Source organism: Rhagoletis pomonella, unplaced genomic scaffold (genome assembly GCF_013731165.1).
Source record: "Rhagoletis pomonella isolate Grant_MI unplaced genomic scaffold, Rhpom_1.0 Rhpom_scaffold_00010, whole genome shotgun sequence".
Classification (NCBI taxonomy): Eukaryota; Metazoa; Arthropoda; class Insecta; order Diptera; family Tephritidae; genus Rhagoletis; species Rhagoletis pomonella.
The window spans coordinates 35188790-35206346 of record NW_023458564.1 but is presented as its reverse complement, the minus strand read 5'-3'; the positions used below and the strand labels follow the sequence as shown (position 1 = coordinate 35206346).

The 17557-nt window shown below is 32.9% G+C and overlaps 1 protein-coding gene across 1 annotated transcript; it reads right to left on the bottom strand.

Moving 5' to 3' along the window:
• Positions 1–7714: 7714 nt before the first annotated feature.
• On the bottom strand, positions 7715–16043 carry LOC118746285 (adult-specific cuticular protein ACP-22-like). Its single transcript, XM_036480126.1, has 4 exons — positions 16032–16043; positions 12401–12604; positions 12193–12289; positions 7715–7985 (listed from the first exon to the last, which is right to left on the bottom strand). Exons 1-4 carry the CDS (start codon positions 16041–16043, stop codon positions 7849–7851), a joined length of 450 nt encoding a protein of 149 aa, XP_036336019.1. The 3' UTR covers positions 7715–7848.
• Positions 16044–17557: the final 1514 nt, after the last annotated feature.

Genomic DNA, 17557 nt, shown 5'->3' with positions numbered 1-17557 from the left:
TACATACCAAATTTCGTTGAGATATCTCAATTTTTGCTCGAGTTATCGTGTACACGGACAGAAGGACAGACGGACGGACAGACAGACATGGCTTAATCGATTTCTTTTTTCATCCTGATCATTTATGTATACATTTGTCTATATCTATCTCGATTCGTTTTGGCTGTTACAAACAACCGTTATGTGAACAAAATTAATATACCCTTGTGCACAAGTGCGCTCGGGTATAAAAATTCTCTGCTCTAGAACTCCTACCTTGAATCTCTCAGCGGTCGCCCCAGTGCTTTGCTCTGTCGGCCATTGCGACTGTTGGAGCGCCACGAGCAAAATCTCATTCTTATTCTTTTCACGGAGGATGAAATAATTTTTGAAATAGATTTTAAGACACAATTTTCTCGATTTGAACATACGTTTTCTTATTCATTTTAGTGTATGTATACTAAGAGTAAATCAAGAAAATATCGAGCCCTAACCGCCAAAATAACGTAAGCGCCATTTTTTTCAACATTTACTTTTTGATGCAGAAATAGATTTAGATGCCCTAGGAATATTTCTGCATCAAAAATTAAATTTTGAAAAAAATGTCGCTTACGTTATTTTGGCGGTTAGGGCTCGATATATTCCAGTATATTTTCTTAAATTTTCTTGATAATAGGGATTTGTTTTCTAAGTTCAAAAACAAGACTCGATTTTCTTGTTTCTGCTTTGGATTAAGAAAAAAATTCTCTCCGTGTACTTTTTTCTGGATAATGCAGTTTGGGAATTTTTGATTAAATATTCCCTAAATCACATGAAATAGGGGGCAAAATAGATCAAATCTGCTCGCGGTGCAATGGGCCTGTAGACCTAGCCATACATTACCATAACCATAAATCACATGAAAGAAATGATCTTGCCTAATTGTCACCACGGCAATAAATCGGCGATAACTTGTTGCCTATTTCTCATGTTTTATATGGTGGGTTCTAACGTTTGTTCCTTGCGATTTTTCGAAGTAATTTTTGTAGCTAGGATATTTGTATGACAATTATTCTCATACCGCTGTGGTGTGGTCCCTCGGCAGGCAATAGCAAACCTCCGAGTGTATTTCTGCTTCTCAAAAAATACAATCGCCGTTCGGAGTCGACGTAAAACTGTAGGTTCCCCCCCTCCCTTTGTGTGACAACATCAAGGCGCACGCCACAAATCGGAGGAGAAGCTCGGCCAAACACTAACATATGTATGTGTAAGCGCCAATCTATTATTATTATTAATTCTCATTAATAATTAATGTTCTTTGTAGGGACGTGTAAAAGGAGTATCAGGTGTACACATTTAGATATGTATGTACATATATGTGTGTAAGTGCTGTGGGCAAATCTTTCTGCATGTCTCGCAATTGTTTAGTTTGGCATACACTGGATTATAGCTCACCACAGCAACTAACACAAAGCGGCCATGGATTTAATTTTTGTAGTATACTTTTAGTCAAACTACAAATTATGTACTAACAGGAAAGATACATTTATTTATGATATTTACATACATATATACATAAACAAATATGTATAAGTAAAATTATCAAGACATCGAGTTATTATATCGAGTTGGTTATTTAGAAAAAAAAGGTAGCTCGGTTCAAAGTCTCTGGTTTTCACGATGTCTATTCGAATATAATCACACTGACTTGCTATTTTTTAACGGATTTAACACCAAAATTCATAAAAATCAAATATAATTTAAATGTATCGAAATGTCACTTTAAAAAGCCTTCCAAATCTATTTTAATTTTTAAGAACAAGCCCATACCCATCATTCATAGAACCCTTAAACATAACAGATTTGTTGAGCAAGATATTTTTTCTGTGTGTTAAAACAATTTCGAAATTGTGTACATTATTAATTTTAGTTAGTGAGATTAATTTTACCCACGTGATCATACAATTAACTAACTGACTTTCAAACGAAGAATGAAAGCTGCAATTTTTTTTTCTCTTTACGTAGTCCGCAGTGTACTGCATTCAGCACCCTAATTAAAGTATTTTAATTTAATGCTTTTCTTAGTTTCCTATTAAATTTTTAAATGAACAAGTTTGTAAAATGTACTGCATAGCACAGAAAATATTTAAAAAGGCAATAGATATCAGCGTGATGAAAACTCTCTCGTATACATACAAATTCGCGATCGCTACAGTACTCCTGTACAATGTGACCGCGGGCTTGTGAAAAATTGTAGCAGAGAAGAGACTTAAAATGTATCAATATGTATCACTTTTTAAATTAAAGTATCAAAGTATGTAAATTATCAAAGTATCAATATGGAATTAAACCAATAATTTTTATGAAAAACTATTTTCCAAAACAATTTAACATTTATTGATTGCAAAAAAGGTACACATATCAGTTGTACTTGGTAAAGAAAATGTCTTACATGTATGAGTACATATACTTATAGGTCTCAGAATTGAAATTTTTAATAATTTTCAAGGCATTTCGAAAACATGCATTCCACCATTGGCAAAGTGAAGCGATTTGTTCTGTTTGTTTTGATCCAATTCAGTTCTGAGAAAATGCGCTCTGCATCGGCTGAGCTGTGCGGCAAACACAACAACTTAAATAAATAATATAAAAAGAACTTTTTAATATACAACGTTTTTATAAATGGACTAAAAAGTAGTAGTTCTTAGTCCCATAGAATTTGTTATGATAACTTATAACTTTTGATTTTGAGAGTTTAGCAAAAGTCATTATAAACAATTTATAAGATTGTATGTATGTATGTGGATATATGAATAACGATCGCTTAAAATCGATCTCAAATTTGTACTTTAGGTCTATGCTATGTAGTTAGACTATTGCCAATTAAATCTATTGCTTTGTATTGTATACGCCCCACGCTTTTCATTTTCAATCTCATAAATTGTTTATAATGACTTTTGCTAAAATTTCAAAATCAAAAGTTATCAAAACAAATTCTATGGGACTGAGAAATATTACTTTCTACTTTTTAGTCCATTTATAAAAGCGTTGTATATTAAACAGTTTTTTTTATATTGTTTGTTTTCTACTATTTAGTCTTGTCTGTATAAAATTTTGCAATAGATATTAAAATAATTCAACGATATTAATAGATTGGTGCACACATATGCGTATACATATATGTATATGTACATACATACGAGCACCAATTAATTTCGTTTAAATAAATGGCGTGCCGTTCATTTCCGCTGTAGCGTACGTAGTGCATAGGGCGACATCTACCCCTCAACCGATGAGGTTGATGTCTAGACTTTATAGGAACTTCGCAAAGCAAAGGCTTTATAGCTTTCTGGACACACAACACTGCAAGTAACCGGAAACACAACATTGCAAGTTGATAAAAGCGTTGTCATATAATAAAAAAAAGGTTATGTAGTTCGAAATATAAAATGTTATTTAAAGCGTTATTTAGCTTGAATGCTCACCCTTGCTTACTTCAACGCAGTCTATTTTATTATCGAATTTCAAAATTTGGCATTGGATAGAAATTTTCTCTTTGTCGCTTTTTAGTACAAGTTAGGAAAATTGCTTAAAACTGTTAAAAATGTCGAATTAGCGCTTTCTTTATATGAGAATGGATCAATACATGCAAGCCTTTTCAAAATTTCACTGTTAAAATTAAATCTCTTTTTTATTTGCAAACAAAGTTCAATAAAACATTGCTCAATATATATATATATCTTTTTTATATTAGGACTTTATTTAAATGCGCTGCTGTTATATACGTCTCTGCGGCAGAAGTATTATGTATATAGTTCTGTAAGAGGTAAATGATTATCTGTGTTACAAACGTCCATATCAGCTGGGTTACTTGGAATACGGTTTAGTTTGGCAAAAAAAGGCTGTATAAGTTTATAATTACTTTCAAAATGGTTATATAACTTATTCGATTGACAATATCCAAAATATTTGACAAAAATAAACAATACATTTTTATTGGTGCGGAATCAGTTTTTTCAGCAATAGCTTGCGCTTGGTTCACACCATCATCGAAACAAAATATGAATATGCGATTTTAATAATTTCTATCCAAAATATCTGTTAGGGTTCCCCATTTACTTAAAAGGTTAAAATATCACATTAAAAGCTTTCAGTAAAAGATGTAAGGCCAAGGAGCCTGCGATTTAGATTATATTTCCTTTAAAGTGTTGGGCTAACTACAATTTCAATTCGTTGTCTGTCATTTGAAATTAGTCCTATGGGAATCGCTTGGGCATTTTTAATTTAACAAGTCCTTAAAAAGTAAACTATAGAAAAAAAATTATTTTAAAAAGTTTACCATTTTTGACAACTAAAAATTATAAATGCAGGACCGAGTAGAGCTTACGGCTACAAGTCACTTAAAACCCTAAACGATAGTAAACAAGAAAATATATTGAAATCTTTGTTGGTTCTATTTGCAAATGACTCTAATAGAGTTCGTTTAAGTCACATATTTTATTACAAAGGGCGAACTACTGTAATTATGGACGTGATTTCGTGCGAAATTTAACCTCATAAGCACAGCCCAAATATTTTTAAAACACATCTCAAATCGCGCATTTTTAATTTTATTAGAAGTAAGTGTGGTTTTTGATAGATTTAAAAAGTGTTCAACGTCTTTCTTTCTGATATAATAGGCAATGTGTGAGCAAAAGTGGGAAGGAACGATTAAGCGATTACTGACGTACACACATTTTATATAGAGTAGGCAGGGCCGCCCATATTTTCCAAAATTTTACAAAAACCCAAAAACTAATGCTAAAAACTTTTTTCAAATAACAAATTTGACCAATTTAACAACAGTAGTTTTCAAAATAAATTTGTTTTGGCATTCTTTCTATCTTCAACAAGAATTTACCCTGAACCCATTGTAACATGTGCCACGTTCCCTGAAATATGAAACATTTCGCTCGAGCTAAGAGGTTTCGGCCCAATTCACAAAAAACAGCGACCCCTCCATACGAGCTAACTACTGCGAGCTCATCCTTCTAAGCATCGGATGTAGGGTCTTAGCGAACGTATTGTACAAAAGACTGAAGCCTACCGTCTACGTATTAATTGGACTTTATCAGTGGTACTTTATACCTGCAAATCCACCACAGACCAGGTACTCACCAAAAGCAAAATATTTTAAAAGACCCGCGAGAATAAATTCGAAATAGGGACAAGTCATAAAATATTTTTTATAGATAATTGCCTGATCCACATTTTTGTGACACCTATTTTTTGATACCCCTTACAGTTTGGATGAAAATGCTAAAAACCAATTTATGTGATCTTTGACTTCAAATAAATTTTTCGCGGATGTGGAATCGATGAGACCTTTTTACATTTCATTTATAATGGCATATCCAACAATGGCCTTTTTGAAAAAAATTCATATGAAAAGTGTAATGTCATTTATGTAAAAAAATGTTAAGCGGTAGATCGAAAGAACATCACCCAAAGTATTGAAGAGACATATAAAAATACGAATTAGAACGAAAAAAATTCGATTTTTGAGAATCGAAAATTAATGAGTCGTTTTGCAAAAGTGCATGAAAAGCGCAATTTTTAAGATATCGGCAAATAAAAAAATATGTGTACGCTTATTTTCCAAGAAGAATAAAATATTAAAATTTGAAATGATTCGGAGAGATAGGTGAAGTCGGCTTGCATGATTTGAGATGGAATTGGTCATGTATGACTTGACTTCAACTTTTACCAGATCTCTTCCGCCCGGCGTCTCAGCTGTCAGCACTACAATCAAGAAGAATTCAGTTGAAAAAAGCTTACCACTTAACATAATCTAATTAACCTTGTCTGGCTTAGCATTCGTCAGGGCAAGCTATGCGATCAAAATACTTTTTCCTTTGTAAAAAGTATAGTTTATAAAATTGATGCCTTTTCATCTTCTTTGGTGTTTGTATACCTATACATATATACATATGTAGGTTTGATGAACATATATTTGTCTAAACACTAAACTTGCCACTGCCGCCATAATAAATTTTGCAACCAACCGACCGGTAGAGTCCACTAAATCAACCATACTTAGTTTCCTAGTTTGGCTAAACAAAGGAAGAGAAAAAAACGCAAAGTAGTGACACCATCACTGCAGAAATTTACTAGAGACACACGACAATTACCAACTGATCGGCCAAATCATTCCATACCATCGAAGTAGAGAAAGCCACACATACGCACAACTAGCTGATTGAGCCAAACTGACCGCTTATTTATTTTCGCTTTACCACTCGTAAAAAAATGTATATGCAATGAAGCATAAGCCAACGAGACCGCAGTTACAGCATTTTGCACAATTGTCACGCAAACGTACGCACCATCAGCTGTTGCGGTTGCTTTAGCTTGCTGCCATATGCGCACGATTGCATTTACACTTACAAACATATGCATCTGCATGCGTTTCAGCAGTTTTCGAATTTGTAGCTTTTTTATTCGGTTTTACTCATTCGCCTAAATATTTCCCGATATGTCCATTCATTTTCCTTGTTCGCAAACCCGTCGCTCGGAGGCCGAAGTGCAGGTTCAATGATTTGGTAAAACCAGCGAAGGCGTTGGCAGTGCGATTTCATAATTGCCAGTGACATGTTGCGCGCCAACGCATAAATATTAATGTACTGATACATTGTTGTATGTATGTTTGTATCTAAGTTTATTGGCTTCTTGCTTTTATAATTTTCATCAAATTCCGGTTTATGTCGTGCGGACATTTTTTGATTTTCCTGCAAGTAAACTGACACCAGTGAGCACCAGTTTTTGGCGCGAAAACGCCGCCGTTTACAGACGTCATACATACATATATATAGCACAATTGGTACATGCGGGTTCGCAGCTTAAGTCTTTGGTTTTTTTTTTCGTTGGTCGAGTACTTTTTGTTGAAAGTATGTATGTATGTATGTATTCATATTGGCGCGAAACAGTCTTTTTTGAATTTCAAATATAAAAATACATTTTTTTTTCTTAAATAATGAGTACATCAAGTATTTTTGTTTTATTAAATTTACATTGCATATTATCCAGTTTATCCTCACACTTCATTAATTACAAAGCATACAGCACATACTTTCTTCTCTCCAATGAATTGTAGTTAAATTTTGCCAGTTATTTTTGTATACATGGAAAAGCAAAAAGATTTTGAAATCATCATTTAGTATTGTGAAGAAAATAAAATTACAAGTTATAAGTCTTCAGTAGTGTAGAGTAAGCACACAGCTATAAGTCAAAAATGTAAAATAAAAGAGCACACATTTAATTTATAATTCATAAGACAAGTCTTTCATATTTCGTTCACAAAAAAGCTTTAGAGCCTGATTTAGCATTGGTAAATTCGTTAGTTTTCAAATAGCTAATAAGTCCATATTTAGGTAGAGTAAAGTTAAATAGTGACTAATGACATTTTAATGTTTGAATAAAGTTAAGATTATACATACATATATATATATAAAGTGACAACATTGGTGTTATTGGCAGTGGTGCTAATGGCAGTAGTTATAGTAATGAACAGTCGAATAAGTTAGAACATTAACGCTATCACAGTGTATCAAAATCCATAAAAAAAGGAAAGATAATAAAAACAAGAAAAAATTAATATTCTACTGAAGATATCTAAAATTGTGTTAGGTCTTAATAGGCCCTTTCCGAGATGGCAGTTGAAGTATGCATACATTTATAAGTAATGAAAATCTAACTGATTTTTTAAAGTAACCTCATTTTGTTTTCTGTGTCTACTCCCTGTTCTTAATTTATAATTCAGCTAATTCGATTTGAATTTACAACTAATTAATAAAATTCCACTGTTTCTGTTGTGATTGGTTTCCATCGGAATTATTCGGTTATCTTATTTCCTCAATAATGTCCTTCATGGTGTTCTTCGTGGTGTACAGGTGAAGTTTTGTGCACAATGGCATTAAAGCCGTTATGTTTGTCCGCCGTGTAGTCCACAGTGCGAATCGAGCCATCAGGTTCAACCAACGAGTATTGGCCTAAAATAAAAGAGATAGAATATATTTTACGATCAGAATGGTATTTAATATCTCAAAGAAGAACTGATGAATTAAATGCGAAAAAATAAATAAAAATAAGCTTTAACTTGAAACTTCAGTGGCAGGCTTTTCAAGCAATTTGAAACTGGTGCTCTAAATATATACTCTGAAAATGGGAATTTTATACTGAAGCTCCATTTTGAGGAGAAGTAATATTGATTTTGTTCATACTAATCTTTTAAGGAGTCCAAAAAGCTAATGGAGGGTTTACATTCAATACGTTATATCTACAGTTTTCACAAAAATTAGATTCTTTTATAAAAATCCACCTTCGGCCTTAACTGATATTAATCTAATTTTTCAAGCGAATTAACAATCGAATTTCATAGTTAAAATTGCAATCAATGATAAAAATTAAGTCTCAGATGGGTACTAGCATCAGCAAATAGATCATATTGAATGTAAGACCTCGATGTACACAAATGTTTCTTACAGTAAAGAACCTTCGTATATCGGTAACACAAAAAATGGCGGTTTCCTTAACATTGAGAGACGAAAAAATTACACTATGTTCCCACTTTTTTTATTTAACTATCAATTTAGAATTTTTATTTTTCGTATCAAGCAGCCATATTGTATATGATATTACTCCAACTTTCCATTCAATTAAGAATCTTATGAAGTAACACTCAAAATCAAATACACTTTTTCAAGTAAATACCCAAAGTTTCTCGGCCCTATTTTCGATAGAAAAATTTATTAGCACTAAAATTTGGTGGATCGCTTTACAAAAGACATAATCGCACTTTATATATTGCCAATTAGACATAAAGAAGAAAGAACGGAAACAGAGTTGCGTGTTTTATAATCACTTTTGAATTCAAATCCGCTATTAAGCTTCATGCGCTCGGGATTGAAGAAAATCGCGTAGACGGTCGGAAGTATTCATTTGTAGCAAGCGTTCCTTATCTTTTCGTACTAAAAATTGAAAAGTGTCAAAATGCAAGAGCGTAAGCAAAATGCGCTCACTAAAAGAGAATAACAGGAAAAAGTAAAGAAACGCAATAAACCAAATGTTTAGTCCAAAGAATGGCAACAACAAAACACATTCACACAAGCACAGTAAAAACTTACTATATCAATTTTATTTTTGCCTCCTTCCACTTTCAAATCACTTTTTTTTACTTTTTAGATTATTCTCACTTTTTATTTAAACTTTAATTTCCGTTAATTTAAATTCAGTTGTGTTTGACACTTTTCAAGATTTTGCCAGCGAAAATTCTTCTGACTAAATCTGACTACTTCGGACTGAAGAGAGTCACTATCACTGAGTGTTGCTATCTCATTTTTTCTGCCATTTTCGGGTTAAGGATCGCTTCTTGGACTAAATCTGAAAACTTTGGACTTTTTCTGACTATTTCTGGGAGATAAGGAACGCAACTAATTTGTAGGGAGAATCATTTAAACATACGAACAAGACACGGTTACGTTAACTGTCATACTTGTGTACACATTTTTTCATTTTTATTAACAACAAAAAATGTTAAACACAAAATGATGGTAAAAAAGTATCTTTTATTATATGTGCGTCGCAAACTCGCAACTTGTTTTCCGAACACAAAATTAATCTACACAATTCCTAACTAAGTCACATACATACGCAAATACGTAAAAACATGTTTCGACATGCAGAAATCAAAAAAATTCGTGTTGAGTAAAAAAGTTAAGTGACTTTCCATATCGTCACCTTAATTCACAAAGGCTCTAACCAACACTTTTTTCGAAACTGTGTTTTTCACAGAATTTGGTAGGAGGTATTAAAGTACACCTTCAGTAAAAATTTTAAAGTTTTAGTACCAAAAACAACGAAGTAACATACATGCCATTTTTTAAAAAGCCCTACCTGTTTTCGATATTATTTTTATTTAAGTTTTTTGCTTCTTCTCAAAAAAAAAAAATTTGTTAGGGCCTTTGTGAACTAACGTGCGACAAAAACCAAAAAAATTTCAAAATACACGAAACAATATACTCGCGAAACTAGGGGCCAAATATAGCAAAACTGCGTTTTTAGTTTTTCTCCCCGACGCCAGTATCTTTTTTTAAAGGACTTTAAATCTTCAAGGATATGAAAAATTATTAAAAATATCCATCGCGATGTAGAACAACAGTTTGAAGTCTAATGAATATACAATTTTGTACAATTGAAAAACATTAAATTTTTTAGTGCACAAGAACGAAAAGGTATTGAAAATGTCATTTTAAATAATAAACTAAAATGGTAACAGGACAATTTCAATACCCTTTCGTGCTTGTGCACCAACAGATTTAATTTTATTTGAATTTCACAGAGTTTTCTCTTTTATTTCACACCCATATTTTTATTCCACATTGCAGTGAATTTTTTTCTAATACATTTTGAATTTATCATATATCCTTGAAATTTCATAGTCCTTTTTTTAAATTCCGATGTCAGAGAGAGAAACCAAAGACGCAGTCTTTCTAAATTTGGCCTCGAGCTTCGTGGGTACATTAATTTCTTCGTGGTTGAAATTGATGGCTGCACGCTGTTATGTATGTATGTATGTAGGTATATGGTGTCTACATTTGTACTACCGGCCAGGAGATAGTAATTTTTAAAGGAAGAGTTTTGAAAGAGTCTCGAAAATATTTTTTTTTTTTAGTTTTTTGTGCGCCAAAACTGCTAAGAATGTATTTTTAGGAAGCTATGGAAAACCTTGGACGCAGTTTTAGTGGAATTATTTTATTTATTATAAATTTTCGGCGAAAATGCTACATACTACACTGCTACCGAGCGCATGAAGGTTAATTAAGAAATCTACATATTTGATTTTTGATTTGATTCGTCGACCAAACGAAAAATTCAATTTATTTGTGATTTGAAACGTCAACTAAGAAAAAATAATTGTTATTTTCTCGAAAACCGTGTTGCATAAAAAAAGAATTTTTATTTTTAGTTAGTAAATCACCAAGCAAACTGATTTGCTCAACAAATCAAACTGATTTGCTCAACAAATCAAATCACTAATAAAACTAATTAAAAGCCACGCAACCCTGAATGGAATGGACTCAAAAAACAAAATCATAGGGCACTAGATGTACCCAGCGGTTGTTAGACTCACACTTTTCTATGGAGCAAGCACTTGCTTTCCTACGGATTACTTCCATATTTATATGATAAGTTTCAGATCCGCTGAAAAGAAAGTAACGCGTTGATCCAAAGAGGACCGCCATTTATGCAGTTCACTTTTTCAATTGATATTATGAATTATCTAATTCCTTTCAATTGCTCTCTTTTAAGTATCGATTTTATTCTATTTTGTTTTGATTCGACATCTGATTACTAAAAGTTTTAGATTAAAATTTAGTAACGGCTACGATAAGTTTGCAATTCACACAATAATTGAATTCGAATTACATTCGCTCACCAAATTGCATTGCATTTAAATTGAACACAATCCACATCGTCATGGATCTTATTACGGTCATTTAATTTTTTTCTGCTAGCTTTCGAGTAAATACTTTACACCCATTCCATTATTTGCCTGCAGTAAAACTCCTGATGTAAGCAACTGGAGAAAACTGTACTAAAGGTCTACTGCTACTCAGAAGCTTCCTCGCTAAATCTGAGCTTCGGATTCTTACTATAGCAGGTTCCAACAAGTTTGTATGTCCGGACACAGGTGGCCCTTATACCAGACCAAAATTAACAGATGCATCTTTAAATTCCAAATACAGATGAGGCCTTTAAGAGTGTTCGTTGAAACTACATATATTCCATCACTTTATTATAATCTAAATCTCCTGTGGATTCCAGCCGATTTGTTACTTAAGTGAAAAATTTTCTAAAATTTTTGAAAACTGAGAACACATGCGCCACTCACATGATCAAGTTCTAACCTCCAAACACTGCGCAAAACAAAAAAGGAGAACCTTAAAATAAAGCGGAAACACTTTGGCCGATCCTAGGAATGATGACTAATTTAAAATAAAGAAATATTACTTTTTATGGCTTTTGTACTTATACTGCTTAGCTTTCAATTTATTTAAATTTTTGTTTTAAGTAACTTTTCTATCAACCTATAAATATGGGTTTCTGTACTTCTCGTATTTAAATATCAAACCTCTTTTAAATCTTCTCTAAATTCACCTTTTAAGATTAATATATTGAAAGTTCTTGTTTACAAACCTTTAACAGAGTCACCATCCCGTGATTCATGCTGCGATTTTACATCACCGGTATGGAAGTCATTTACACCATATTTAAAAGCATATTTAGGGGGAGCCTACAATCAAAATAAGTTTTATAGTCAGTAGTTTTAACAGCAAGCTCATTATATAGGTAATAAAAGGTAATCAAAATAAATATAAGTAAGTAAGTAGGGCTATTTACTTACATAATAATCGACGTGCTCTTCTTCATGCTCATAGCCATGGTGTTCTTCACCCAAAGAGACGCGTTCGATTTGATGATGTTCACCGAGATCATGACTGCTAAGATCTTCATAGCCGCCTTGCTCTTCATAGCCGCCTTGCTCTTCATAGTAGTGACCTATTGGTGAAGCCATTGCCAGGCATATAGCGGAAGCAAAAATTAAATACTGAAAATGGAAAGAATAAACTTACGTAAGTGTTTAAAATAAAAATTAAAAAAATATTATTTAAAACTATTGATAAAACGGTGCCATAACAACTCTGACAATCTGTGTAGACTTAGAAATTATTGGTTGGGTAAAATGTATTTTGGTTAAAGCTGCGTTTTAGTTTATTTATATGTTTATCTCACTTTTATCCATTTTTTGTTTAATTTAATTTTATTTATTTTATGCCATGAGACTATCAGTCAACAGTCCTTAAAGGGGCTCAGTATTGGATGAAGCCAGCACTCAGCACTCAGTATCCGCGGCAGGTTTAGCACTGCATGCAAAGCAACCCCAGATGTTTAGGGAAAGCTCCCGTACAATACACACGCTATATTGCGAGTACCAAACTGCTGTGCTAAAGAGCAAGGAGGCCTTTGTTATTTAGCAGGAAATTCAGAAATAAATATATTGATCCCCATTTATGTCTCCATGCTGCTCCCCCAAATTAAGATATTGTTACACACATTGAAAGATTTCACTACTCAACAAAAAAATCACCAAGAATGAAATAAAACGTAGAATTTTCACCTGATTCCGAATATAATAATGGGTTCTCTGGTTCAGAAATTTTTGATCAGCTCTTACCACCAAGAATAAAATAAAACTTTTCTAAGTTACTTTCATCTGCCGAGTGGCTATCGCTTTAAAAACCAAATTATTTTATTTTGGATGCTGAGGGGAACAGACATTGATCTAGATTCTTACCGACTGATAATATGAACCTCTATCAGCTCGTTTACTCTGTCTGTATTTCTAAAAATACGTAAAGATATCGGAGTCATTCTTGTACTTAATGAGCGCTGAGGTGCATGTATGTATCCTTACTAATACTATTAAAGCGAAAGTGTGTTTGTTTGTTTGTCACACTTTCCTGTGTTAACTACTCAACCGTTCATCATGAAATTTTGCACGCTGGTGCCACCTAGCCTAACTTAAAATAAGGGATAGCCTTTATCTGGATTGGATAAGGGGACGTGGCACCTCCCATACAAACTCAAATTTCCATACCTCATAACTCTGGAAGAATTTGTGGTATAATACTGGAACTTGATATGGAGATACATATATAAAATCAATATCATACTCATGAGGGAAATGGGAGCTATTGAAGAAGGGGGTATGGCACCTACCACACAAACTGAATTATTCAAAATTAAATTCAGCTTCAATTAAAGGAATTTGGTAATTTAAATATGTCATCATGAATTAAAAGAGGTTTGATATGGTTGTCTTTTATACTATTTTGAAGAGGGTTGCCACCTGATTCAAAACTGGAATTATCGATCGAAATAATTTTGGAAGGGCCTTATTTCTTAATGACATTTAGGAGGGTTGCCAACTGTTTAAAAAAAATCTAATTCAATTCGAATTAAGGAAATTAGGTAATTAGAATGTGTATCACAATATGGGTGTCAGACTAAATAGGATTAAGAAGGCCGTACTTTGAAGCTGTTTCGAAAAGGGTTGCCACCTGCTTGAAAATTCAAGTTCAATTAAATGATAACAAGTTATTTGAAACATTAAAATATGCATGTAAAACGGAATAGTGTTAAAAAATTTAGTGTGAACTATTTTGAGTATTTTTTTGGTGTTTGAAGAAGGTTACCACCTGTTCAAAGAGTCATATTCATGCTAGTTAATGAGTTAAATGAATTATTACAATATCAGTATCAATAAAAATGATCTTGAAAAGGTTTCATTTTTAAACTACAAGTCTGAGGGTTGCAACCTTTTTAAAAAGCTTAATTCAACTTGCATTAAGATAATTTGGTAACGCAAGTAATGTGTCATAATATAGGTGCTAGGCGCAAGAGGTTTAAGAAGGTTAAACTTGAAAAAAATATATATAAAAAAAAATATGCGAATCCATTATGTGTTTGGCAAAGTTTAAGTACATATCGTTACCTGAGTGGAAGATCGACCTATCTCGGCCACCAGTTCGAAGACGCCCTGTCTCAGAAAATTTTTCAAGAACGCCCTACTTCAGAATTTCATTGAAGAAAGCGCTATTTGAGAATTTTATTGAAAAAGACCCTACCTCAGAATTTGGTTGAATAACGCCCTATCCTAGCTGAAAATACATTGAAAATATTCTGAGATTGGGCATTTTTGAATCGGAAGCTTAGATAGAGCGTTTCTCAATTTCTCAATTTCAATTCTGAACTAAGGCGTTCTTAAATAGTTTTCTAAGATAGGGCGTTTTCGAACTGGCTGCCGAGATAGTTGAATCTTCCATTCAGGAGACGATATGTTCAGTTTTATTGAAATAAATTACACCTAACCTTACACGTAGAAATTTCATACACTCAGCGAAGCGAGTGAAAGCAAACCAGTATATATATACATAGGTACGTACATAAATTCGGAATCAAGGGCAAGAAGAATATCCTACATATCATTGCTGAGAACACTTATTGTCTCTCTAGTCTCTGCAGACTAGAACTACATGATCAAAATATATAAACTTCAGCCTACTGTAAACAAATGTTATATTTGAGATGAATAAAAATTCTCCTAGAGTCGCTTTTCAGTGGAGCGTTAACTCTTCTCCGATTTTCAAAACCAAAATTGGAAGTGACTTGTTTTAGGGGATTTGTAACTCGAAACATCGAAAGGCTTTGAAATGATAGAGAAAATAAAATTAGCTCTTATAATGTACAACGAATCCTCTAAAACGCTTTTCAACCTTTAGTTTACATAGGAAACATTTTAAGACTTCAAGACATTGCGATGCTTAACACGTCTTGGAAATCAGCTTAATAAATATTGTCCACTGTTTTATGCTCTTTCTCGTACGAAAGTTATTATCTGTGAACTTAAAAATAAGTTTTGGGAAAAATAAAAGCGTGACGATGTCCTTTAATTAGAGGTTTGCAAAAGTAGCAGAAATTCCTTCCAAAATTCACCAGGAAGCAACTTTTTAAAACGATATCCTAAGTTTATTCTTATACTAACGGTCCTTTTTAATAAAAATTACGAATTTTTAGTATCAATGACACTGATTTTAGGCGTTCCATTTTGGGTATTTGGTATTTTCCTACAAGATAGATAAGGATTTCAATATCCTCAACATAGCTCGAAATTTTATTTATTTTTTTCATCTTTATTCCTTACTGCAAAGTCGAGAAAGCATTCGTTTCCCTGTTTTGCAGACACTGACATTTTTCTTGTTATAGAAAACAACACTACTTTCTTTTGCATATAAGTACATATACATATATGGTATGTCCTGAAGTGCATGTTTTATAAATCGTTCTGGGAGTTTTACACTTAAGTTATGATTACATATCATTTAGCTTATCGCACTTGCATGAACTTTCAACCAGTTTATGTCTGTATTATGGCACATACACTCATTGCATTTAGTATCCTTTGCATTGCTCACCTTAAGTGCCATTTCAAATCAGCTTTTTTTATATATATACTCTAAGTTATGTAAAATTTTTGTTGAAGTATATGTACCACGTATAGGTATTTATTTTATTTTTTATTTGAAATATTTTTTTTAATAAAAAAAAAGAGATCACTGCTTTGCTGATCGAACTGAACGTTGCCACTTTTCACTACTGAATAATGCCAAAGCTACGAGATCGCGGCGCTTTTATATACTTAGGAAGAAAGTAACGCATGCAATAAGCCACCAACATGCAACAGCCACAGCCAACAACGACAAATAGAGCAACAACAACAATGCCATATTTGTGGTGGTAACAATAACAATTGCAACAAAGAGAGGAAGAAAAAGAGAGGAAGGTAAAATGTGTAGTGGAAGTCAGTTGGTAAAACAGGCGAAGACACCACAAGAGAGGACCATTGCAGTAGCAGGCTTGCATAAAAATATGAAGTGCCTATGTGAATAGAAAAAACCATAAACAAAATAACAAAGACACAATACAACTGGCAAAATATATCAGCTGGAACACACAAGCGGTACAAAAATAAAAATATTATCGCAAATGCGAAATTATGCCAAAAACGGGTGGAAATTTAATTAGTGTTTATACGTACATATATACATACATACTTATTCATAAATAAAATACGCTTACATGCCTTTAAACGAGTATGTACACTACTACTTGTGGTATGTAGTTTTAGTTTTTGGGTGGCTATAAAAGATGTTTTATGTACAGATAACATCTGCTGTTGCCGCGCTGTGTTAATTGCTGTTGACATTAAATTTATCTATGCCAACGCGAATGTAAATTAAAATACCTTCCAATTGTTGGTGATGAAATTCCCATAAACTTGTAATTATTTAAGAGATTTTTGAAATGTAAATTGTATCATCGTGCAGTTGCAGTTGGGTATTTGTAACAGCCAAAAACAGTCAGTCCTTCAACTAAATATAAATGACTACTACAACAGAAACAAGATACTAATAATCCAGTTTGGTTTACGACATGCATTTCCTCTTATTCAGTAAAACTCTGTGATAAAAAAATTACGAAAATAAAAATTTACTTCTTAATCTAACCGACTAAGCCGTTTTCTCAGCCTGGTGTCAGCTTGATGTAGAAATACATCCGCCATGTTGTATCCGCCATTTTGAAATTTGAAAACCAGACTTTATATTCGTAATCAGCGATCCCAAAAACATTAAAATATGTAATGACCTAAAATTTTTACATCAGTTTTGTAAAGAAAATAAAAAATATATACATATTTGCTTTTTTGCGAATTCAGCGTATTTTACCTAGCACAGTAATGACGTAATTTTTAATTTTAGATGCTGCTTCTTTGCAATCGAAAGGTATTAGCTTACGAGTATTTTGACTTACATTTGGGGTATTCACAACGTTGTCGTAAGTGTCGTATTGTTGTATGTCGTAAACTTACGTATAAAAACGTATAAAAAAACAGGATCTGGACAGAAGACAGCAGAGGCACCGCTGCTATATGGGCAGCCAC

Excerpts from the sequence above, each read along its gene's own strand:
- LOC118746285 (XM_036480126.1), bottom strand. Across the intron at positions 12,290-12,400 it reads AAGAGCACGTCGATTATTAT|GCTCCCCCTAAATATGCTTT; the intron begins GTAAGTAAATAG and ends TTTTGATTGTAG. Across the intron at positions 7,986-12,192 it reads GGATGGTGACTCTGTTAAAG|GCCAATACTCGTTGGTTGAA; the intron begins GTTTGTAAACAA and ends CTTTTATTTTAG.